At 21.5% G+C, this 27,012-nt stretch overlaps 4 protein-coding genes across 7 annotated transcripts; 2 read left to right on the plus strand and 2 right to left on the minus strand.

Moving 5' to 3' along the window:
* The first annotated feature begins 1,178 nt into the window (after nt 1-1,178).
* Nucleotides 1,179-6,531, plus strand: LOC122850098 (glycogen-binding subunit 76A). 4 transcript variants are annotated; one of them, XM_044149115.1, is made up of 2 exons: nt 1,179-1,427; nt 3,251-6,220. In XM_044149115.1, the coding sequence occupies exons 1-2, from the start codon at nt 1,419-1,421 to the stop codon at nt 5,237-5,239; spliced, it is 1,998 nt and encodes a 665-aa protein (XP_044005050.1). In that variant the 5' UTR covers nt 1,179-1,418; the 3' UTR covers nt 5,240-6,220. The 4 variants fall into 4 exon arrangements, with proteins under 4 accessions (XP_044005050.1, XP_044005051.1, XP_044005052.1 ...); XM_044149116.1 differs by lacking the exon at nt 1,179-1,427 and adding an exon at nt 1,718-2,336 and having other exon boundaries at nt 3,251-6,531; XM_044149117.1 differs by lacking the exon at nt 1,179-1,427 and adding an exon at nt 2,092-2,134.
* A 194-nt stretch (nt 6,532-6,725) lies between these two features.
* LOC122850146 (heparan sulfate 2-O-sulfotransferase pipe) lies at nt 6,726-17,195 on the minus strand. Its single transcript, XM_044149216.1, has 9 exons — nt 16,502-17,195; nt 14,632-14,777; nt 10,195-10,259; nt 8,723-8,929; nt 8,345-8,424; nt 7,840-7,993; nt 7,425-7,552; nt 7,192-7,346; nt 6,726-7,104 (listed from the first exon to the last, which is right to left on the minus strand). The coding sequence occupies exons 1-9, from the start codon at nt 16,549-16,551 to the stop codon at nt 6,914-6,916; spliced, it is 1,176 nt and encodes a 391-aa protein (XP_044005151.1). The 5' UTR covers nt 16,552-17,195; the 3' UTR covers nt 6,726-6,913.
* Nucleotides 17,196-19,322: 2,127 nt separating this feature from the next.
* LOC122850105 (protein artichoke-like) lies at nt 19,323-22,741 on the plus strand. The gene is made up of 2 exons (XM_044149125.1): nt 19,323-19,484; nt 19,702-22,741. Exon 2 carries the CDS (start codon nt 19,723-19,725, stop codon nt 21,592-21,594), a length of 1,872 nt encoding a protein of 623 aa, XP_044005060.1. The 5' UTR covers nt 19,323-19,484; nt 19,702-19,722; the 3' UTR covers nt 21,595-22,741.
* A 2,309-nt stretch (nt 22,742-25,050) lies between these two features.
* On the minus strand, nt 25,051-26,788 carry LOC122850174. Its single transcript, XM_044149248.1, has 2 exons — nt 26,555-26,788; nt 25,051-26,485 (listed from the first exon to the last, which is right to left on the minus strand). The coding sequence occupies exon 2, from the start codon at nt 26,391-26,393 to the stop codon at nt 25,680-25,682; it is 714 nt and encodes a 237-aa protein (XP_044005183.1). The 5' UTR covers nt 26,394-26,485; nt 26,555-26,788; the 3' UTR covers nt 25,051-25,679.
* Nucleotides 26,789-27,012: the final 224 nt, after the last annotated feature.

Below are 27,012 nucleotides of genomic sequence, written 5' to 3' on the forward strand. Positions count from 1 at the left end.
ACTCAATATTCCCATCGTTTTAAATTGTTTATGATTTTTTTTTTTAGGCATTAATTATTACGAATGTGATGTTAATTGATTCATCAATTAGATATGTGATTCAGAATATAATATTTACCATTGACAAGTGTTGTAAATAATAAAACCATTTGAAATAAAAAATATATGAAAAAATATAAATAAAAATTATTTATTATATTTTTCTTCAATTACGGTTCAATCATATATTAAATATAACAAATAAATATTTTTTTAATTATTGTTATATGAACTACGATCACGCAATGAGAAAATATATATAATTTTTTTACTTCTCATTTGTAAATTACCCTTTGATCATAATTTTTAAAAACTCTATGGAAAATTCCATCGCATTACGAAAAGTTCAATGATTTCGATTTTTTTATTTCGAAATAAAAATAGATAAATACTCAATGAAAAAAAAATCATTTAAAATAACAATAACAAAAGCAAAATATTCTTCAATTTATATTTACTCATTGAGCAATATTTAGAGAATTATTTTTAATTTTTTTTGAAATTTTATAATTAGATTACAAAGCTGAGGAGAAATAAAAAATATTTTCATTCAAAAGAAAAAAAAGAAAATTGGAGTACCTTGAAAAGGTTGAATAACTTAAAGTATTATTATTATTTGCTTTGATTTATTTTGATTATTATAAATATATTATTTATTTTATATAATTTATTTTTTATTTTGAACGAGTTATTTGTATTTTGAGATATTGTGTCTGGCAGACTTCCATTCTGTTCTATTTTTCTTTTTTTTGTTCACAGGAATGAGACAGGTTCGATATATAGATTATTCTTCACCTCGTGAAAATAATAATAATATTAAAATAACAATATATATCTCTTGGCCCATTCGACTTTTCTTTCAATGTCGTCATCATCATCATCATCATCCTCCTCGTCATCATCGTCGTGGTCGTCGTCGTTTCCATCAACGATTTTACTTGTTTATTCAATTTTTTTTTCATTTATCCAATTCTATTTTAGTCACAGAATGCTTAAAATTTCCATACAAAATACACTGTGATTTAAAATGTCTTTAATACAATTTTAAATAATATTTTTCATTTAAAAATAATTAAAATATTTAAATGAAATATCATTGTTGATAAAATTAAGACAAATTATATATTTTTTTTTTGATTGAAGATAATATTTAATCTTGTATCAGGTAAAAACAAGTTGTTGTTTTAAAAATATTTTTATCAGTTATTAATATTTTTATTTCAAGTGATTCATTTAACCGGTTAATATTTCTTTTATTTAAAATATCTCTCGTTTGACAAGTTTGAATCCGTTAATTACAGAGATGACTTCCTGGATTATTGGCAAAGGAAGATTAATATACCTGGAATTTAACTACAAATTTATAGAATATATCAAGCATGGACACGGTAAATTTTATCAATAAAAACAAAAATATTTATAAATAAAATTACAGTTTGATTCGTCTGGCAGAAATGAAAAATAAAAATGTTGTTTTTGGCTTGAGGATAAAATTAAAAATAAATGAGTAAAATTTTTTAATAAATAATTAATTAAATATTTATAATTTAATATTTCATTTAAATTTTTTCCGTTAATAAAATTATAACTGTTTTTTTAAATTGTTTTTTTTTGAAATTGATTAAAAAAAAAACCATACACTGTGTGCTTTTTTTTTTTTGATAATTATTTCATGTTTTTGTGGCAGTTAATAATTTCTATATATAATTTTTATTTATACATACGATAATTTATCTTTGGGGAGTTTGATTCGTGAATTAAAAATGGCTGTGATATATATTAAATGACGTTATGACTCTTAACAAAAGCCGCAGTTTATTTTCAATCGTAACTCTGAAAACACTCAAAGTATATTTACTCTTGTTAATTTATAAACAAAATAATCATCTGGATAAAAATTTTCCTTATTATATCAGCTGTTTGTCTCATTCTATATTCAAAAGAAATAAAAGAAAATTTACTCTAAAATATGTGACTAAATAATTATCTATAAATTTCCAAAGAAAATTCAAAAGTGAATGTGTAAAAGAGAATTTTTTTTAAATTAAAATTTTTGATAATTATACATTAAATGATAATTGATAATTAAAAAAATGTAAGATAAATATTTACATGTTTTTTTCAACTTTATTTAAAATATTTTTTAATTTATCAAAAAGTTATTTTAATTGTACTACAAATGTGATTAAAAAATGTTTTTTTTATTTTTATTTACTAATCAAGTGTAATTGTGTATTGTGGAATAAAATAAATGATGATACATTAATTAATAAAAATATAAATGTGATAACCTTATGGTAAAAAGTATAAAAAATAAATAAATAAATTGAAGAGATGATTAGACCCTGACCGAGCTCGAGAAGGTCAAGATCATCATATAAAATTGTCCTTAACATATAGACATTTAATTTATTTAAATAAATATTATTAACAATATTTATCAACAGCATCTTTTCATTGTTTAAATAATATTCATGTGAATGTTTAGTGTCTAGACTATTTTTATATCATGTCAATGACCTTGGTGTATTTTTTTTTTTAAAATAGTTTAAATACAAAAATTTACGATTACAATTTAAAATAAATAATATACCTAGCAGTTATTATGATACCAATGATGATTGTCAATTGAAAAAATTACAATTCATTATATTTATTAATATTTATTAATATTTATTATCTCTTTCAAAAATTAGGGTCGCTAACTGTTGAAATCTCTTCTTAAAAATTCGATTGATTTTTATTTATTTTCGTCTATCCAACTCAGCAATATATTTTGCAAATATTTTTTTTTTTGTTCACGCTTCTTTCACGTGTTCAATATATAATACAAAACAAATTAATTTATTATTATATTTCACAATAGCCAACACACAAACACACTTATTTTAAAAACTAAAAAAAAAAAATTTCAAAAATTAATTAACTTGATTATCTAAAATAATAATCATAGATATATTTTATGTAAATAATATTTTTAATTAAAAAAATTAATAATCATTATTAGCTTGTTTTTATAAAAAAAAAAAAAAATTCTTAATAATCTTTAAATAACTTGTAAACAAATAGCAAAGTTCAAGTAAACAATTCAATCCAGGTCAATTTTAACGAAAAGATAAATTAAGTTTTTTTTTTTATATAAATAAAATTATTTCCTTTATGATAATAATCATTAGAAGAAATTAAATAAATATTTTTTTAAAATCAACAGGTAGATGACAAGGATAAATTACCACGTGAGACAAGATCAAGGAATAAAATGAGCTCAACAGAACAGCCTGGTGGTAATGAAACAAATGGAGCAAGTACATCATCATGTGGAATTGTAACATCATTATTTCCAAGTAGTTGTCGTGGAAGAGCTGAAGCATTTGCTCGTCGTTTACACAGGCGATTAACAAATCTCGGTGATATTGAAGGACCAACAATACCAGGTGATTCAAAGCTAAGCGAAAAAACATGGCTACAAAAAAATCAAATATCCTTAAAGACAAATAATCTACGAGCTTTACAGTCTCAACCGAAAAATACAATTTATACAAATGAAATAACAACAAAAACAACAAATGATAAACATGAAAATTCAATTGTAAAAATAAATAATAAACAAAGCAATGATGATAGTCCACAATCAGATAATAATTATTCAACACCATTTGATGCAACAACACCTGATGAAAATAATACTGATGTTTATTATGATATTGAATTATCAGACAATGATAAAACACATACTGATGATTATTATGATCCAGTATTATCATCTGAAAGTGAATTTACAAGTGTTAATGGTCATCATGATAATAATGAAGATGATACTGATGAATCAATTGATAATAAAATTCAAAATGAATCATCAGATACATCTGAAAGTTTAACAAATGGTTTTAATAATAAATTGCCTTGTTGTTCAGATGAAAGTTCAAATGATATTAAAAGTTCAACATCACAAAGTCATGATAGTTTATGGAGTACATTTGATGATAATACAGTATCATTACAAGATGACAATGTGCTACCAAATGATGAATTAAATAATAATAAATTAGCTAAAGAAACAATTTTACCAAAATCATATTCTGATTCTGTGTTGCTGCCAGGTAGTTCTGGTGTATTTCATGGTGAAATAGCTAATCCAATTGAAGATAAAAATAATTTTAAACATCAAAATGGTGATTTATTAATTGACAATCCATTGAGAGTAGATGAAACAATAATTAAAGAAAATAAAAAACATACAGATGAAAGATTAAGAGCTGAAAGTGAGCCTTGTCTTCATGTTGATGATGTTACAAGACTTTTACGTAGATTATCATGTTCACCAAGTGGAAGTTTTGATGATAAAAATGGTGATGATGATGATGATGGTGGTAGTGGTGGTAGTGCAGATGATCATGATGATGTAGATGAAGAAGAAGAAGAAGAAGAAGAAGAAGATAAAAGACCAATGAAATTAAGAAGATGTTCAAGTTTAAAAACAGGTAAAACACCACCAGGTACACCAGGTACACCTGGTAGAAAAAAAATAGTTAGATTTGCTGATGTACTTGGTCTTGATTTAGCTGATGTTAGAACATTTCTTGATGAAATACCTAAAATACCAAATTCAGCATATGATGATTTAGTTTATGATGATTTTTTTCAAAAAGATTCAAGTCCAATTGTTTATGGTAGTAGTCCAGTAAATAATACAAATAATATAATGAAATTAAATTGTAATAATACAATTAATAATAAAATATTAATGCCATTATTTCAAAATCCAAATTTACGTAAAAATTTTATTGATATTGTTAGAGATAATCAAGTTTGTTTAGAAAATATTATTATAAATGATCCAATAACATTTTGTATTGTTGGTAATGTTAGAGTTAGAAATCTTGATTTTCATAAATCAGTTTATATTAGATATACACTAGATTGTTGGAAAAGTTATTCGGATCTTCAAGCACTTCATGTTGATGGTAGCTGTGATGGTTTTAGTGATAAATTTACATTTAAACTTTATTGTCATACCCTGAAAGTTGAACAACGTTTGGAGCTTGCAGTTAGATTTCAATGTCAAGGAGTTCAATATTGGGATAATAATTTTGGTGTTAATTATTGTTTTCAATGTTTATCAAGTACACAGTCATCTAATTATGTGCCAAGTGTTAATCGTGGTAATACAACACGTGATTACTCGCCAGCTTTTTATTAAAAATATTATCGAATTTTACTGGTCATTTTTAATTATTTTCATGAGATTTCGAAATAATCAAAATTTAGATAAATATTTCAGTCGAAATTTTTTTTTTTTTTTCTATTAGGGATATTTATAGATCCAAGTTGGATCATGACTGCAAAATAATATTTTTTTTTCTTAATACTCTAGTCGATTCAACGATTAAAAAAAAAAAATTAAAAATCATTAAGCTACTAGCTTGGATAATTTATAAAACTTTATAAATTAATTTTCTCTTTTTATCCAAAATTCTTTAATTTTTTTCAAAAAAGAAATTTAGAATTTTGGCTATTGATTAATTATCAAACGTGATGATAAATTATTTGACAATGTAAAATTATTTAAAATCAAACATGCTATTATTATAAATAAATTTCAAAAATAATAATTTGTTTATTTAAAAAGAATATAAATAAATTAACTCAAAACAAAATACTCATATCGAGACAAAATTGACAATATATATCCTGACGAAACTCCTCGTGTTAAAAATAATCAACTTGTATAAAATATTTCTAATTAAGATAATAATTAAACAAGAAAATTAGCCATCAGGATATCAACATATTGCCAAGTGAAAAAGTGTCTTCCCCATGCGATGATAATTTTACCTCGTTTCTACAACTTGAAACGACGTAAAATAATAATTAATAAACAAAAAAAAACATATTTAATAATAATATTTATAAAATAAAATAAAAATATGTACCTGATAACTCAGAACACTAAAGCAATACTTTTGTAAATCTTAAAATAATACTTAAAGTGATGAAAAATAAAACACCAAATAAAAAAAAATACAACGAGCCGAAAGTGACGAAAATAATTAACCAAATATATAATTAAAAATAAGAAAAAATATAATTGAATGAATGTGTTATATTTTACTTTGTACATAAAAAATAATATTAACAATTAAAAAACATAATTATTATAAATGAATCAAATTTATTGAGAATTTTTTCATGTTTCTCAATTTGATAGATTTATTATAATAGATAATTTTATAATAATTAAAAAAAACATATCGTTTTCTCACGTTTACTAAGAGGATAATTATAAAGATAAAAAGAAAAAAAAAAAAATTAATAATAACGCTAATGAAAGTGAAAAAAGTATATGGAAATTGTAAAAAATAGACAAATTGTTTTAAAGAGAAAATGAAATTACATGGTGTATACATAATAAACAATGAAATTAATTTGTAATTACATGTTGAATTAAGACAATAAATAATACATTTAAAAATAATTACAAAAAAAAAAAAATTGTATAATTTTTTCGACGAGATCAATCATTTCAATGGTTAATTTAGATGTAAATTAATTTTTTTTTTTTTCATGCATTTGAGACAGTAAAAATTCGTCATCAATGAATTTTTTTTTAAAATCGAGCCAAGAATTTTTTTTTTACATTTTAAATTCTTTTTTTGTACAATGAAATTGTTGCCAATTTATTTATTTAAACTCGTGATATTTATTTTGGATTATTATTTAATCATTTCTCAATCAGTGTTTAATTTTTTTTTTTTGTTTATTTTTTAATTTTGCAATTTAAATATTGTCAAAGTTCCACATGTACTTGATGATAAAAATATATCAAATCAATCACTAATATATATCACAAGTTTTTTTTTAAATTTTATTATTTTTATAAATTATTTTCACTGTCTAAATTTGTCGGGAGTTTTAATGCACGATATTGACGATGTAATCTTTGACGACAAAATTGATAGAATTCAATTTCACGAGTGAAATTTTTTCTAACCATTTCTTTAATTGCTTCACTAACTGGTGGTTTAAATGCATTTTTATTTATTCTCTTAAATGCATCCATTTCATCTGTAAATAACCACAAAATTATTAAAAATTTAAACCATTTAAAAAAAAAATTAATAACTGTTATCTATTTGGATTTATTCAATTTACCCCAGTATAATTCTTTTGCACCTTCAAAAAATTGTGGAATATAATTTTCAAGTACTGTTAATGTTGCATTAACATCTTCAAGTACTCCAACAACAGCATAATGTTTTTCAACTGATAATTTTGCTCTTTCTAATGCTCCAACTGTATTAAATGGTCTAGAAAATTTAAAAATAATTAGCTAAATAAATTGACTTGATTATTAATCAGTCAATTAATTTATTTATAAAACTTACGTGCACTTTTCAGAGTGTCCACAAAAAAATAATGTTTGTCTTCGATGATCACCAATTCCTTCATGATATTCACCCTCAATATATCGGCATTCACGATCACCATTTAAAACGCAACTCTCAAAGTCTTTCTTGATTTATTTATTCATGTAACATAAATTTTTTTTTTTGTCAATTGATTTAACACTCCAATAAAAATTAATTAATAAAATTGAATATATTTTCGTATTAAAAATTTATAAATTTAAAGAATTAAATTTATTTATAATTATTAATTATATTAAAATTAAATGTCTTGTTTATTTTTATGATTTAAAAAATTTACAAAAATTGTCTGATTGTTTATTTGACCCAACGTTAATTATTTATATTAAAAATATTTTTTTAGATAAATTTTTTAGACAATTTTTATGTTTACCTTTAGCCATTCAGGATCTGGAAGTGGTAAATCAGGAAATATTTGTTTTCTTTCAACATAGTACCAAGGTGCTCGAACATAGTAATACCAAGATATAACTCGTTCAACTGGATCCCGTACGACATTCATGTAAATCGGTTGAGGCAAATTAAATCTAATTCAACAAAAATCAACAATTAAAATTCGCAAAAAATATACTACCTTAATTCCTTATTGTATTTTTTATTCAATCCAATTAAAAACTATTTTAAAAAAATAATAATAACTATTAAAATAATTTAATTAAATCGAAATCATTTCGAAAGTTTCGAAAAAAAAAAAAAGAAACTATATTTTTTCGAAAATCTGCATTATTCAAAATTAAAAAATAAAACAAGTTAAATTTTTTTTTGCTTATCAATAAAAGGAATAGTTAATAATTAAAAAAAATCAATTTAAATAAGCTACAATAAAAAATAACTAGTTGAAAAAAATTATTTAGAGTATATAATTAAAATAAACTCACTCAGTAAAATTTGTAAAACAGACATGTTTGACATAGACTGAAGGCTCAGCATAACTGTTAACAAGTCTAACAAGTTGTCGCTTTAAAAATAAAAAAGATAAATAAAAAATAAATCATTAATAATAAAATTATGTATTTAAAAATATTACAAGTGAAGAAAGTGAAGAGGATGAAGAAGCAGAACAAGAAAAAGAAGGAAGAATATTTTAATTATTTAAATTAATGATATACATGTTTGTTGATCTTGACGAGGATATTAAATTTTTTTTTCTTTTTCATAATGATAATATTTATGTTTTACATAATGACAAAAATAGTATAGTATAAAATTAATAATAATTTTGTATTTTTAAATGTATATTTATTTTATATTTTTACCTGTTCATAAGGCGCCAGTCTGATGGTCTCGACACGCTGTACTTGATCACGGTTAAAAGCAAAGTTATTTCTCATTGAAAGCCTTCGAAGTAGTTGCATAAAGGTCTGGGAACCAACCTTTGGTACACGATTGAAAAATAATACATGTTTATTGGCTCTTTTTGTGTTATTCAATGCATCCAAGTCCAGTGGATCCATTGTTTCATACTGAAAAATTAACAATTTAACAAATTATTTAAACGAAATGTTTACAAAACTAATTTAAATCATTTTTTTTATTGTATTTTGAATATTTTATTGTTTAATTTATAGATTATTATTTTGAAAAACTAGTTTAAAAAATATTTAACGGTTTTAAATAATAGAAATAAATGGAATTATTGATAGTTGAATTTATTCGAGCGGTGGAACAATGAAAAACAACGGAATATATTTTTTGAATAATTTAATTTATGATTGTTGCGTGGTAAAAATATAATAATAAAATCATTGAAGTAACTCGTGCATATTAATTTATGCTGATTTATTTATTTTATATTTTTTTTTTATATGTAAAAAATCATTTCATTTATCCAACGAATAGATGTAATTTTATTTTTTTTGTTCATCGGATGAATCGAGGTCAAAATGTCTATTTAATTTCTCATAAAAAATGACTTTTCCATTTTCATTTTTTAATTTTTTTTCATATTGTTTTATAATAATTACCCTTGAATTTCTATTTCACCTACATAATTTTATTTAAACTGTAATTTTAAATTTTATAATTGGAAAATTTTTTTTTTTTCTTCTTTTAAAAGTTTGTATATTTTTTTTACTATAGAATTAAAAAAAAAATTTATTATCTACTAATATATTTATTTAACATGAACATAATTTAATTACATAAAATTATTTTTATTAATAACAATTTTTTTTTCATAAACAAATAAAGTCAAATTAAATAAATGAAAAAAAAATTTTATACTTAATTATTTTTAAATAGTTGATTTATTTTTTAAAAAATTATTCGTATTAATAATTGATAAATTAAATTTATAAATAATAAATTAAATTATCTAATAAATAATTTAAAAAAATTTTAAATAAAAAATTTAGTCTATTAAATAAATAAATAAACAAATATAGAAAAACTTTTTTTTATTTGAAAAAAAAGTAATTTTCGTTTCCTTCTACAATAATAATAATTCAATAATTCTAAAATTATTTTTTTATTATTATTATTATTTAAACTTTATTATTGCAAAGTCAATGACACTGCAATTTTAATAAATAATTGGGACATTTCGACAGTTACAAGATGCATCAATGGACAATGACATTACCAAGATTTTTTATTTTTCTAACTGTTAAATTCTTCTTTGTTATTAATCATTCACATTATTAATAACAACAATAATAATTATTATTATTATAATAATAACAATAAAAATAAATTAAAAAAAAAATAAAAAATATTAATTTTTTATTACCACATCTGTGCTCGTTCGTCGAAGTGCTCCAAAGGTCTGAAGGGATACAGCAGATTGCGCATCTTCTGTAACGTAAAATAAAAAAAAAAATAATATAAAAATTAATGATAATACTAGTAATAATAATAATAATAATAAAAAACAAAATAGTTTATAGTCAGTTGAAGAAAATTTTGTAACAACCACAGATGTATAGAAAATTCCAAAGAACAATTTGGTAGAAATATTGTATATAACTTGTTTAACGTTAAATTTACAACAACTATTTTTTATTATAACTATTATTATTATTTTATTTAAAACAAAACGATTTATTTTCACAACAAAAATTTCATATATATATATAAATTTAACGAGTCTCGTAATGCGTTACATGCGTCTCGAAGAAAAGAATCTCGAGGCAAAATCTTTAAAGAGTTTAAAAGAGGAATTTCGATATCTGTATTATTTTTTTTTCTACATATTTTTTTTTCTACATATAAAAAAAATATAGTTACAAAACATGAGGATAACTATTTGTATATATATTCCAAAAGGAAGGTGATTGGACATTCACGCACATCTAGAGAAAGTGTACGTTCACTTTGCTACACAAAAAAAATCAGTGATCTTAAAACTGACCCTCCCAATCACTTTGATTTTATTTTTTATTTGATAATTTTTTTTTATTATAGTTATTATAAAAATACAGACATTTCCTGAATGATTTTATTATTTATTTTTTTATTTTTTAGACACAATTTATCAGCCAACAGACGACCCAGAACTTGGGAAAGCTTGATATTGTTTAATGCTCTTCACGTCTAATTGCTTGGAACATTTGATACAACATCCAGAACTTTCATCCTTTCTCAATAAATAAATATAAATAAATAAATTATTTTACATATATACATTCAATATTATATATATTTTTTTAACTAATAAATAATATTAAATATCAAATCAAGCAAAAATAATATCTTCCTGGATCACTTGTTACTATTTATTTTATTTTATATTTATCTCATTGCAATTTACTGATTTTATTTAATTTATTATTACTTTTTTTTATAGCTTGTGTTTCAACAAACTTACTGGTTATTAACCACACTGATTTTTTTTTTTTTTTTAAATTTATTTATAATACTAAAAATAGTTCCGGTTAATTTCTATCATCATTGTGGGAAACAGAAAAGATTCTATTAACAGTTTATAAACAATTTTCTTCTCCATGATATAAAGTGTCAGTGCTTATTTTTTTTTATTGTTTTTTATTATTATTATTGTTAAATTTTTTATTTATTTACCTGGCATTATATAATGGTCGTTTTATTATTGTTGATTTATTTTTTTTACCGTTTTAATTTTAGTGTTAATACTGTTAATTTATTTGCTCAAATTTTAATTAAATAAATATTGTTTTTTGAGGTTTTAAAATAGCTGGGAATATTTCATTTGTTTGTAATTTTTTTTATTGTTTAGAATTCGTGTTTTTATGTTAATTAATATTTAATTTATAAAATAATTACAACGAGTTTTTGTTTGTTGTTTATATTTCAAATTAAAATACATAAAAATTAAGGTAAATTATTATTGACAGTAGTAATTTTTTTTTTGCTACTTACATTGTTTATAAATAGCATTGTATTCTGTAACCTAAATTTTATGATTACTACTTTTAAAGATACATACACTCTACCTAAATATAATTAAAAAGTTTATTTTTTCTTTACACAAATTGCACTACCTAAAAACCTAAATGAACAAAAAAAAAAATAAATAAAAAAACTGTACATACAATGTGAATTAAAAACAAAGAATAATATAATTTAAAAATTGATGATAATATTTACAATCTAATAATAATCATAGTAAATAAAAAACCATAAAAATTTGATAGTAAAAAGTTGCGTCCTTGACAAGAAAATTATTCTTCTGGGTCCTTCACAACTTCCGCAATGATTATCAAACAAATGTACTTTCAAAATGAAAATAATAATGTTTTTGTAATTTTAAAAATATATTATACATGCAAATAGACAAACCGTTGTCCCATCACAAAAATAAATGCGTGTAACAAGCCAAGGCTTCATGTTGACACGCACCAACATTTTTCATCAAGCTCATCAGTATTTATCCCTATGTACTTTCTTCATTCCATTGCCATTTGCCACTCTAACTTAACAAACTATTTTTCTTATTTCTGACATGTACAAACGACACAATTCTCATTTTGTTTTTTTTTTTTTTAAATTTATTTTTCAGCTATCTGTTTATCTTTTTAATTTTTTTTTTTTTGCGCATTCTCTTGTAAATATATAATTTATATTTTTTTAAAATTCTACTCTTTCACTTTACGAGTGATTTAGATGCTTTCAAGAATCACGGTAATTCCACACGTGGTAGGTAAACACCAGTTCACACCATAAATGGCTCAATGAAAGTCCAGTTAAATTCATTACAATTTTATATAAAAAAAAAAAAATTAAATATAGAATAATGTCCCAGTGATTTAATTGATTTAATTTCTATTTACTGGTTCCGGTTTGTATGTAGTTTATTTATTAATAATTTATGGAATTTATCATCATTGATTATTATTTATTTTTTTTTGATTGAAGAAAAGTTAATGGTAATGATGAGTTAAATGTTAATTAATATAATATTAGTGTTTAAAATTATTATGGGTTTTTTTTTGTATTTTTTCCACGATTTTACGTGAATTTTTTTTTGCCTTGGTGAATCAGACATTGAGGACAAATTTATTAACTCAGGTACATCCTGTTAATGTTCTACATTTTATAATAAAACTTACATTGTAGCTATTTTTCTTGTTTTAATTTTTTTTTTTTTGTTGTTTACTTTTAGAAAAAGAAAATAAAAAATTTTATGGAAATTCAAATTGGAGGTCTATGAGGTCTATTGGAGGTCTTAAATAAATATTTTTAATTGATTTTTTTTTTGCAATAAGTAAAATAAAATTTCAGCTGATTTTTATGATTAATTTTGATAATTAATATTGAAAAATAACAATAAAATAAATATTAAAAAATAAAATAAAAAATTTAAATTATTCCATATTTACAGATAATTTTGTTTTTTAATTTTAATTATTAATTTTCAGTTGATAATTATTAAAATTAATTACAATTAATAGCTGAGATTTTAATTAAAAAAATGAAAAAAAAAAATCCTATGAAAAAGTTAATTTTTAAATGTAGGATCAATTTTTTAATTTATAATTTTTTGTATATAGAAGAAATTTAAAAAAAGATAATTTATAAATTCGTTCCAGCATTTATAAATAAATTTTATTGATGAATTTTTTTTGCAATAGGTTAATAAAAATGCCAGGTTATTTTTTTAAATTAATTTAAATAATTATCCTTGAAAAATAACAACATAAAATATAACAATTACTAACTGGTCTTTGTTTATATTTACAGTAATTTTATGATTGAATTACATAAAAATTATTTGATTTGTTTATTATTTTTTCCATTCAAGTAATTATTTTATAGTATACTTAATTAGATGCAACGCTGTGATAATTGATGTGAGTTCAGTGTTGGCTGTAAGGTAATGAAGAAATAGAATGAAAAAAAGAAAATAAATAATTACAAAAAAAAAGGAGTGTTGATTAAAGCGGTGGACTAGACAGGCAAATGACTTTGGTACTAATTAGCAATGTTCGTGATTACACAAGCAAATGAGAGAAAATAAAAAAATAATTTTACTTTTGGAGAATAATGTTACCGTTATAAATTCAGACAGTATGTTAACTGGATCTTGGATAGTCTCCATTATTTTATTTTTTAACTTTCTTGGTTGACCATGAAACTCACGTGCTTGATCTTTTTTAAAGATCAAGGGTTATACCTCCAACAACTTGTTGAATTTAAAAATTTTTAAAATAATAATTATTCTTAAAAAAAACTTTTTATAAATATTTTTTTTTATTCATTTAATTGTCTATTCTTTGTTGTTATTTTTCAAGGTTAATTATTTAAATTTATTGCATAAAAAAGCTGGCATTTTAATTCAACCAATGTAAAAAAAAAACAGACGAAAAAATTTATTTTTAAATCCAGGAACTAATTTTGAATTTGTAAAAAAAAAAAAAATAAAAATAATATCACAATAAGATGAAAGAGATTGCTAAAAAATTGCTTGATTAAAATTTATAAAAAAGGTAATTTAATGTGTTGAATATAAAAATTAAAAAATTAAATAAAATTTAATATTTTTTTATGAAAATTAATTTTGCAGATTCATTATTTTTGATAATATAATTTTTTTTTGATGAAAAAAAATGATAAATTCATGTGGTCATTGTTGTAAATTATTTTGTTAAATTTTTAATGATGCTGATGAAAGATGAATGAGCAAAATAATAAAAGAAAAAAAAAATAGACATTTGGATATAAAATTTATTGATTTATTTAACGATCTTACCAGCTGATAGCTGATTACTGGATATATCATTTTCACTGGGTTGCAAACGAACTTCCATTTCTCGTAGGCGTGAATGTAAATCCCGCGTGTGAAGAAAAAGAAATAATGTGCTTGAAAGTGCTACAAGAGCAATGAGCTCACTGGTCCTAAAACAAAAAAAAAAAAATTAAAAACAACAGTTATTAAATGTAAATAAATGTATAATTAAAATTATCAAAGAAAAAATAAAAACAGAAAATAATAAATAAATATATTTAAAAAATAAATAGTACACGAAAGTGTAATTAAAATTGCATAAAATGTAAATTAAAATTACAAGAAATGAAAATTAAAAATTAAAAATATAATAAGAAAAAAAAATTCCTAAAATAAGAACAAAAAAAAATTAAAATTACAAAAAATAAACAAATTGCACAAAAATAAAATGAAAAAGTTACATTTAAAAAAAAATTTAATTTACATGTAAAAATGCAAATTAAAAGTGTTAATAAAAAATAAATTACTTAAACATCAAAAGGTAAATAATCAGTGCGTTCATAATGACAAATATGATGACAAGAATTTCACGACTGACCTGTTTTCATAACTAGAACATATTAAACTCACCCTTGAACTAAAAAAAATAATTATAAAAAAATAAAAAAAACATTTTCCACTTTGATGGGTATGTGATAACACCGCATACAATTTTTTTTTTTTTTTTTAATAATATAAAAAAGTGAAAAAATAAAACTATAAACCGCTATAAATTGTTTTTTATTTTTTTATTTATTTTCATCAACACCATAAAAAAAAAAAAAAACTTGTCAACAAGTTTTTCACAAGAAAAATCAGTAGTAAATTTTTATGGTTAATAAATAGCATTTTTTAAATTAAATTGTTAAAAAAATATATATCTATTTAATGAATATAAATTGAATTATTAAAAACTCATAAAAATTGTTTGAAAAAAAAAAAAATAAAATCTCATTGAAAAAAAAAAATGCAATACAATAAATTATGAAACAAATTGGCTGCATCACGCAATTCTCGACGAGTAAATGCGAAAAAATATGATAAAAAAAAAAATCTAATATACAGGCGTGAAGATAAAGAATATATCAGTGTATTTTCAACAAAAGCCAAAGGGGGAATAGATGAAAACACGATGGGGGGATCCCATTATTTTAAACAACTCGACATTTCCGTGTCGAACGGACAAACGTGTAAAGATTGCTCGTTCCGTTAAGGTTTGTACCTGCCCATGGGAAATAAACAAAATATAAAAAATATATTTATATAAAAAAAACCTATAAAATATATAAATAAACAAAATATAATCTTATGGCACTTTAAATACGTATCAACAGACTTTTAATCAAATATCGCAAATGCAGAAAAAAAAACATGGAAATACGGTACAAATGATAAAACCGTTTTATGCAGAAAAAAATATTATTTTTAAAATTTTATCAATGAAATTTATTTATTGTATTACTGAATTTTCAATGGGTATAATTTTTAATTTTTTTTTTTTATTTAAATGATATTGTATAATGATAATTAAAAAAAAATTTGAATTTTTTTTTTGGGTTTTTTAGATTTTTTTGGATTTTTAATTGAAAAAAATTATATAATTGTTATTTATTTATTTGAAAATAATATTAACATGAAATTTGATTAATTAGTTTTATAAAAATTCTAAAAAAAAAATTATTAAAATGGTTTTTATGAAATTAAAAAAAATATTTTGAATAACGAATTTTGAAAATTGATGAAAATAAAATTTAAAATATTTTCAAATTCATTTTTAGGAATAATTAATTATTAGCAATATTATATTGAGTATTATTTTTTAAATTTAAATTAATTTTTAATTTAAAAATATTACCTTTTCGGTACACCTAAACGTCGTTGCCTCCACATGTTGTCTTTAATCATTTTGAAATAAAAATATTTTACTCCTCAAATATTCGTATAATCACACAAAATTTAACAATAAAAAAATTCATTGATACACTATTTAAATGAAAAAAATATAAACAATTGTCACTATATTTATTTATAAATTAAAGTTTAAAAAAAAAAAAAATTTTCACTCAAAATATTACAGTGTTTATTATCACAATTCATTTTATACTAAAAAAACTCAACGAAAATATGTTTATTATATTTTAAAAATTGAATGATTAATTAAAAAAATTTATTTTTAATTAAAATTAACTGTTGTCTCTTCATGATGATAATTTTCCATGGAAAAAAAAAATTTTTAATATTTAATTTTGATGACCAAAGTAACTAGTGGTCAGTAGATGACTGTGGTTCTGCATCGTTTTCTCAATCGTATAAGAAAAAAATTAAAAAAAATAAACTAGCCAACTCCTACTTGCTCCTACTATGCTGCACTTGAGTGCAAGTTAAAGCTTGGGCTTGTATATCAAAGTAACTTGAAACGATGAAAGAAAATGAATAATAAGAAAAATTTAAAAAAAAAAAAAAAAATGTTGAAGAGACGGTAAAACGAGAGGCGCCTTTTACCATCAAGAAGAACAGTGTGCCGGCCCCGTTAACATCACCAGGACTGATGTTGTCTTAGTTGTTGCGTTACTTTCAGACTTTAAACTTGGCTTTGCCCCTCTTTTTTTATATTTAAAAATTTTTTTTTCTTCAACTAAATATGACTAGCATGCGCGCAATTTTACTCTACATTTGATCTATTTTTTTTATTTTATTATTTTCTATTTTTTTTCCATTTTAAATATTTATTAACGACAGGGAATACTTGTTGTTTTTTTCATCTAGATGATGATCCTTTCACCTCACCTCGTGACCACCACATGACTGGATCTCCGGACAATAAAAATGTTTTTTTTTTTTTTCTTTTCTTTTTGAAAAGATATATATTTAAAGGATAGTTACTTTCCATCTTGAGAGATGCATATTAAAACATGTATTTTGAGGTGTAATACATGATGAGATTGAAATTAATTCAAAAAATATAATTTAAAAAATACTTGTCTTGTTTTTTTGTATCCGTGTTTATATTTAATACGATATGAGATTATCCCTTTTTTTTTTTCTTTGTTATTATTCTTCGGTATAATTTGGTGATGACATGCGGTTGTGATAAAAACATCAAATGATGAATTATTTTAATGACTTGTACTATCATCCTTTCACGTGTATATTTAAAAGAAATAAATATATAAAATAAAACTAATTTGTATGCCAGTTATTATGGATATTAGAATTTTGTAATCGAGTTTTGAAATTCATTCGAAAAATTATATTTGATATAGTATTTTGATATGATACAATGTTCGATTATGTAATGGAAAATTTAATTTATTTATTGTATTGTCTCTTTTTTATATTTTACAGATGATTCAAAGAATTGAGCAATTTAAAATTAATATAAATAAATAACAACACGTGGAGGTGAATCAAAGTAATGATTAGAGATATAATTTTCAAAAAAATATATGGTACATGACTTGATGTTAAAAAGAAAGCACTAACTCAAATGAATATAATAAATAAATTAACAAATGAAAATATAAATTAGCAAAAAAATAAATGAAAAATTAAATGACAAATTAATGAATGAGATTAGAATAATAATTGAGGCAAATAATATATATTAATAAGGAAAATAAATAAACATTTGATGGAATATTTAAAATGTAAAATAAAAATAAAATAAAATTAAAAATAATATCAACATCAAGTAGCTAAAATAAAATGACAAATGAATTTATTTTTAAGCTAATTAATTTTAAATTTATCCAAGATCATATGATTAAAGTAAATTTAAACAAAAAAAAAATCAAATAAATTATTAAATTCATCATTTATTTATTAATCATTATTTTTTTGACATTTTAAATTGTCATCAAATCATTATGTTTATATTTTACTTGGCTTGGATTAATTTTATAATGATTAATTTTCATTTCAAATATATCAAATGTTTTTTATACACTAATACCTGCTGCTGCAACAGGATTATTTTTTTTCAGAGAAGATATTAACCAGGATATATTATTTCGAAATCATTTTACCAAGAAATTTATGTTCCCAATATATTGGAATTATATTTCGACCATGATATTTAAATTCTACCAAGAATAAAATTTCTATTTGAAAAAAAAAACTATGAAAAATATATTTATTTCAAATTGAGAAATAAAAAATATAAAAATAAAAATACACCATCACATACATGTATAGCACGTGTCACAAAACAAATATGAATTACTTATATATTTTTAAATAATAAAAAAAAAAAAAAAAAAAAAAAATTACATTTAGTATGTTAATTAGTATTCCAAGGGTTATTACATGAATCAATACATCTTTTAAAAAAAAATAAACAAAACAGTAAACATGATAATATAGTCACTTAAAAACTTATCTCATCTTCAAGTTAATTTATTCTTTAGTCATTTCGTCTCAAGTCATTGACACGCACAAACCAGCAAAATATATACACAAATATTTATAATAGCATAATTCATAAATAATAATTTCAAGGAGTGGTAATACTTTTTACTAAAACCACACACAGAGATGTTTATTTATTTTCATTATCATGTTTTTATAATAATTATCATAAAAATAATACCAAGGCCAATACGCAAAATAATACATGTTTGGGACCACTTTGCATGTAATTCTGATGATGATGATGATGATGATGTCCAAGAAGAACCATGATGAGGGGACACTACTTATTGACTAGGCAAACGACTCATCTTCAACAGTCTTTGTCCATCCATCCACCATCCAAGTTCATTATAATAATTTTTTTTTTTAATTACAATTTTTATTTATTTCAATACAATATTAATTTTTAATTTTTTCATATACATTTGGTAAGTAAAAGTGTTATTTTTTAAATAAATAAAATAAATTTTCACCATTGAAAAAAATAGATAAAATAAATTTAAAAAATTCGTTTACTTTTTTTTAAATAATAATTTATTTATAAAATTACGAAATTTATTTTTTATTTAATTTCAAAATTAATACATCAATGTCAGCAATTGATTTCATTAAATTAAATTACTGACATTTAAAATATAATTACAGATTGAAAATAAAATAAATAAAATGTGGTGGTCATTTTTGCTTCTACTTGGAATAAACTCAGTAACAAGTGAAATAAAACGTAACAATTATTATTTAAACATTGACAATAATAATAAATTGATCGATATAAAATCCAATGAATCATTTGATCATATTGATCTATCAGGTTTAAATATAAAAGCCATTTCAAGATCAGTATTTGATAATTTTCAAAATACAAAATCAATTGATTTAAGCAACAATTCATTTGCAAAGCTTCCAGAATTTATATTTACAAATTTAACAAAACTAGAAACATTAAAATTATCCAACAATAATTTCGACAAGTTTGAGAATACCTTTGTTGGTCTTGATAATTTAAAAACCCTTGATATATCTCATAATCCTCTATTACATTTACGAAGAAGTTATTTTTTTGGTTTAACAAAAAACACAAATATAATTACAGAAGGAAATAATTTTTACACACTGTCAACTGATTTATTCGAAAATCCATTTTTACGTGATACAATTGATTCATCAGAAATAACAAACGATGATGATATCAATGATGCAATTAAAGCTGACGAAAGATATAACTCTTACTCTGAAATAACAAGTGACGAGTCTCTCGATTCATCAATAAATCCATCATTAAAAATTAAAGTTTGTAAAAATATCAAAAATATATTAACATCAGTTGAAGAATTATTCAATAACGAATCATTACCAGATAATTGTGTGCTTGGAAAAATAAATCACAACAGTAAAGAGCTCGATCTTGAAAATTTAAAATTACACAAATTTACAAAAAACTGGTATAAACTTGGTAATTACCCATTCAGCCAAATAAGTTTTGCATCAAATGACATTACTGAATTAACACCTGAATTATTAAATGACTTGCCATCATCAATTAAAACCATAAGCTTAATATACAACAAGATAACTAAAATAAATAATTCCACAATTGAAAATAATCATATAAAAAAAATCTTGTTAGGTTTTAATGAACTCCATGAAATTCAAGAAAATGCATTTTTAAATACGAAATTAATTGAATTATTTATTAGTGATAATAAGCTTGATAATTTGGGTTTTGTTAAAACACTACCTTCATCAATTGTTTCGCTAAATTTAGGCAATAATTTATTTAAAAATATACCAGATAATATTTTTAGTAATTTGGGGAAGCTTATGTTTTTGCCACTTTATAATAATCAATTGATTAACATAAATGAAAAGGCATTTGAAGGTCTTACATCATTACTGGATTTACTATTGGATAATAATAAAATAGAAAAAATAGAGCCAAATGCATTTTCGTCATTGAAAAGCATTAAATCAATTAATTTGCATAATAATAAAATTGAAATATTAAATGATGGATTGTTCAAAGATTTAAATCCAATTGATATTAATTTAAGTAGAAATAAAATTAAAAATATAACAAAATATACTTTTGATGGTTTATCATCATCTTCATTGAGAGATCTTTATCTAAATTCAAATGAGATTGAGAATATTGAAGCTGAAAGTTTTGTTAAAGTACCAAGACGTATTTTAGATTTGGGTAATAATAAAATTAAAAAAATAATACCTGGTGTATTTAATCTTCGTTATCTTAAAGAGCTACATTTGGAGAATAATTTATTAACAACAATTGATGGTGATTCTTATATTGGACTACCGAAATTACGGCATTTGTATTTATCATCAAATAAAATTGGTAATATCAAAAAAGGATCGATGAAATATTTGAGAAGTATATTTACAATTAGTCTGGCTTCAAATCCAATTGGGCAATTTAATAATGGCGATTTGTATGGTCTTCCTAAGACAAAAGGACATTATTTAGATATTCATGGTACATCAGTAAAATGCATTCAGGGTGGTCTCTTTGATGATGCCTGATTTTATCCCAGGCATTTTTAAACTTTACGATCACGCTTCAGCAATTTAACAGACCAGTTGTTATTTCATGTTGATCATTGTTATTTTCATAATAACAAATAAAAATATATAAACAAAATTTTAAAAAATATTAAATAAATATTATTACTATATTTTTCACATATTTACAATATGATTTTTTTACTATTTTTTTGTAATTTTAATTTAAACAGTGAAAGTAGAAAGTAATTATAAAGCTAAAAAAAAAATTAATTATAATTTTAATAATTTAATAATAATTAAAATTAAATATAATGTTTTTTTTTTTTATTATAATTTTATTATTGATTTTATTTGAATTTTTCAATTTTATGTAAAAAAAAAAATTTCTTTTTTGTTTTAATAATAAATGTGCTATTATTTATTTAAAGTAAGTATATTTTACGTGTTGAATGCCTTTGTCTTTTTATTTCCTTTACCACGAAATTAAAAATTAAAGAAAAAAAAAAAAAAATTTTTTTTCACACAAGTAAATGATAGAACGTATTTCCTGAATCTTTGAAGGAAGGAAACACATGATCCAGTAATTTTGTGTGGCATTGACACGATACAATATTTTATTATTTTTTTATATTTTTATGTTAAGTCTTTTAACTATAATGGTATCCCTTTTTATTATTTTTAAAATTAATATGCGTGCTGGGAGAGCAACAGCAACATTCAACAACAGCAGCAACAACGATGTGTAATAATGACGAGGCTTGAAAATAATCCTCCACATAGTTATACGTATAATCTATCCTATATCATTAATTATAATACTCTTCAAATTATAATACAACATTTACATATATTACATAAAAGACTCATATATCCACGTTAAAGAAAAAAATTAAATTAAATTTATAGTTATGCTAAATTAAATAATAATCAATTACATGAATTAATGTGGCTGAGTATTTTCGTATATACAAGGACTATGCATATTTTATTGAAGAATTATTATTTTTTTTTTTTTCATTTATTTATATTTTAGATTGTTGGGAGGAGATGTCTTCTTATATGTACAGCATGATGCCTTTCAAATAACTTGTTATTACTTATACGTTTGATATTTTTTTTTTTAAATTTAAATCCGGTTTTTGCATGTTGTGGGTGGAAGAGACGCCAATGACCGCGAATATATTATTAATAATCATATTGTTATTATATTTCGATGATATAAATATTGTAATTATTTATTGCAAATTGATATGTAAATAATTATAAAGTTTATTTCAATTCTTTATTTTTGCAATATTTTAATTTAATATTTCATTGAATTAAAATTATTTTAACAATATAATTTTTTTATTGTTATTATTGTTTATTGTTATTAATCGTATGTAATAATAATGAATGTAATTATTAATTATTTTTAATTTATATGCAAATAATTATCGAGTGTAATTAATTTATTTTTTTCTTCAAATTTCATTCAGTATTTAAATTATGAATAAAATTTAAAAATTTAAAAATTAATTTTTATTATTATTGTTATTAATTATAAATAATTGTAATTAATTATAAATATAATAATTAATTATTGTAATTTAATAGTTAAATGTAATACAATTTTTTAGCTGATTTTTTTTTTTGAATTTCTATTGCTACTAGAAATATTTAAATTTTTCGAAGTTTTTTTTTGATTTGAAATTCTAATAATTGTAATTAAATTATTATTGTCATTTAATAATAATAAATATGATTATTAAAATAAGGAAAAATTTATTAATGATTTTTTTTTACGATGCTTTTGTTAAAAATTTTTTTTTTTTAATTTTGAAATTCTATTGGTTCAAAAAAGTGGACCAAGATCTTCACAAGTGAAAGGTATTCTTTTTTTTTATTTTTTATCTTTTTGGGTTCGTTGGCCTGATGTAATTTCGCGCATCTTTCTGTCATACACGCATAAATAACTGCAAAATTATATGACGGACGTAAATCAAGAGTAGGCGAACCAGTTTGCAATTCTTTCCTTATATTTTTTTATGCTCATTTTTGCAATCTCGAAATCAGTTTTAATCGAATTGTGTCAATTCAAATCCGGGTCAATCCAGGATTATTTTTAATTTTCTATATTTAAAAAAAAAAAAACTTTTTATTTATTCTATAAATAAATTTACAATTTATCATTGATTTATTAAATTAATTAATAATTTTAATAAATTTCTTTCCAATTATTTTGGGTCAACAAAAATTAATTAAAATAATTATTAAATTTTTTTTTTTAAATAATATTATTAATGTTTTAATTTACTAGTTAAAATTATTAATTCAATAAACAAGCTAGTCAAAAATAATATTATTATTTCACTCATCAATAACACTTTAATTTTTATCTTTTCATTTTTTTTTTTTTTCTGAATTACGTTAAACAACTTGCTTCGAAATTAAAAATAAAATATATCCTATAATAAATCATGTAAATTGTATTGATATTAACAACTACAAAATCTTCTTACATAATTATTCATAAAAAAATAATAATCTCTAAAATGATCTCTTTTACATAAAATATAAATTTTTAAAATTTCATTGCCTTTTTAATTATTGCTAAATTCAAAAAAAAATTATAATTAATTAAAATTATTATCTAACTTAAATATTAATTCAAAAAAATAAACGATAAAATCAATATACATATAAAAAATAAAAAAAAATATCAAATATCTATATTTTCATCATCAAAATCGTGCAAAAACCGTGAGAACAATTTTAAATTGTTGGCACGAGTTTTGCGGTTACATCGTAAACATGTTCATTTTCGTGATAGGTATAAGTATATTCTTCCCTTAACTGTCCATGCATTAGTTTCCGCATTCATATTTAAAAATAAATAAATAAATAAATTACAAAATAGATAGTATAATCAAACAGAAAAAAAAAAAAGAGGATATGTTTATATCGATCACACAATGAACCAATATATATGTTAACGCATTTAGGATTTCCTTTTCTTTGAATACATGATTATACCAAAGATTACATTGTCCTGTGTAATCTCAATAAATATATTCATTCAAATACCAGAAAATAGGTGTTTTATTTCTCATGTTAAATAGCTTCCATATAAATTTTCTATACACGTGAATGAAAATAATAATAACAGTAGCAATATGAATTTTTTTCTACAAAGAAAAAATTATTATAGTAATACAAGAAATATTGGTATTGCATAAATAATATGATTATTTTTTTTTGTTTTATTTAGACTAAAGATAAATATTTGAAATAACAATGTCGAGAATTTATCATGGGATATCGTTGTCCCGGTTGAATCGATGCTCTCGTTTTGCGATCTTCTGTGTCAGTGAACCTTGAATAAAACAACTCCCCACTTGATTATCGTGTTGCAAAGTAAGTCGGGTTCTCAGCTTTATCTAGTTTGTGTCTATATTGAAATGGAAAAAAAAATTAAATAAATAAATATACTCATTTTATTCCCACAGTTTTAATCAAATTCAATTTTAACGTTATAATATTTTTTATAAATAAAAAATATAAATAAAAATTAACATTTATATAAATTTGGAAATTTCTTGGTCATTTTGTAATTTAAATTATTATAAATAATTATTTTTCAAATTTAATTATCAATAAAATTATGATTATTACTCAAACAGTACTACAAATAACTAAAAAACAATTAAAATATTTTTTATTATTTTTTTTTTCAATTAGAAAGAAATTTTATTAATTTAATTTAGTTATAATTTTCAAGTGCAACAACTGTGCAATTTAATAACTGTTATTATTGAAAGATAATTTAAAAAGAGAAATATTTATCAACCGACAAAGCAACAATGTCAATAATAAATTTAATAAAACAATTGTTTCGATTAATAAAAAAAACGAAATGATCAGCTACATTATTTTTCAAGCAAAATAATTAAAAAAGAAATTTAAAATTAGTAATTAATAGATACCATGTATTACATTGTAATTGTAATTTAAAATTAAATTAAATTATTAAAGCCAATAATAAACAAATTAAATTCATCAACTATATTATTACTTTTTTAAATTTACAATTTATATTTTTAATTTTATGTAATTATAATAATTTAATCATCTTCTTCCATTTCTAAAAGATGATCAAGTTTTAATTGTTTATTTGTATTATTAATATCAATATGTTTTTTTTTATTAATTTTAGCTTTTTTTGGTTGTTTTTGTCCAACAACATATTCAGGAAAAATAATTTTACTATTTCGAAAAACAGGTTTATCATTAGTAACAATTATTGTGTCATTTTTAGAACTGCTTATTGATGGTTTTCTAAAGGATATCCTTGATGATGTTGATGGACAATCAATATCATCAATATCCATTTTATCATGTTTATTTTTTTTATCATTTTCATGATTTTTTTTACGTTGTTTTAATTCATGTAAAAATGATAAAGCTGTTTGTGTGTTACATTTATCAGACATGTCTTTACTTTTAACATCTTCAAGATCATATTTAATCCATTTATGAGGATTTCTATGATAATCTGGTATAGAACGATAATTTGTTTTTGGTGCTGGTATTTCTGGACGTTTAAAGATACTTTCTTTACCTTGAAGATGACGTGTTTCATTTCTATTACGTCTTGCAGCAATTTGTAAATTACGTGATGGTCTTATTGGACTTGTGTCAAGTGGTATTAATGAATCTTGATTTATATTACAACTTTTTTCAGCTTGTGAAAGTTGATCAAATAATGCCTTTTGACGATTTGCAAATGAATCATCACCACCATCAAGAACAAAAGAATTTTGTGATGGTATTTTCATCTTGTTTTTTTATTATTATTAATTGATGAAAATAATCAGTCAAATAATACCAAATTTTTAACAACGAGTGTCTTTAATTTAATCCTTTAAATCTGAAAATATATTTATTATTATTTATTTATTAATTTTGTAATTGTTGTGTCCACTTGGAAATTACTTACATATGTTGATCCAAAAATTTGCTACTCAATATTATTTTAAAAGTTGATTTGATGATGGAAATTATCCTGATGTATTTAATAATTTATTAAATAGCTTTAAATACACATGCACTTGGTGTTTTTATATTTATTATTAATAAAATGTAAAAGAAAAAATTTTTTATTTCTATTTTTGTCTGTTTTTCTGTCGTAATTTTTTGGGGGTTACGTTGCATTACGTTGAGAGAAAAAAAATAAATACAACGACATTACCAACTTCAGGTAACTCCTAGATAAAAAAAAAATAAAAAATAAAACGTTGCTAAGCAACAAAAAAATGTCAACTCAAAGTTGCACCTGTCTAAATAATATAAACAAAATCTAATTTATTAAAAAACAATTTAATAAATAAAGTAAAAAATATAAAATTAAATTTTCTTTAAAGAAAAGCATAGAAAAATCCAAGTTTAAAGTGAAGA

Source organism: Aphidius gifuensis, linkage group LG2 (assembly GCF_014905175.1).
Source record: "Aphidius gifuensis isolate YNYX2018 linkage group LG2, ASM1490517v1, whole genome shotgun sequence".
Taxonomy (NCBI): Eukaryota; Metazoa; Arthropoda; class Insecta; order Hymenoptera; family Braconidae; genus Aphidius; species Aphidius gifuensis.

What these genes read in the sequence shown, in the direction of transcription:
- LOC122850174 (XM_044149248.1), bottom strand. Translation starts at nt 26,393, where the DNA reads ATGAAAATACCATCACAAAATTCTTTTGTTCTTGATGGTGGTGATGAT.
- LOC122850146 (XM_044149216.1), bottom strand. Translation starts at nt 16,551, where the DNA reads ATGATTAAAGACAACATGTGGAGGCAACGACGTTTAGGTGTACCGAAA. An exon ending in CAGTAATCAGCTATCAGCTG is followed by an intron (nt 10,260 to 14,631) that starts GTAAGATCGTTA and finishes TTTACGTTACAG; the next exon opens with AAGATGCGCAATCTGCTGTA. An exon ending in CAGATCCTGAATGGCTAAAG is followed by an intron (nt 7,553 to 7,839) that starts GTAAACATAAAA and finishes AAATAAATCAAG; the next exon opens with AAAGACTTTGAGAGTTGCGT.
- LOC122850105 (XM_044149125.1), top strand. Translation starts at nt 19,723, where the DNA reads ATGTGGTGGTCATTTTTGCTTCTACTTGGAATAAACTCAGTAACAAGT.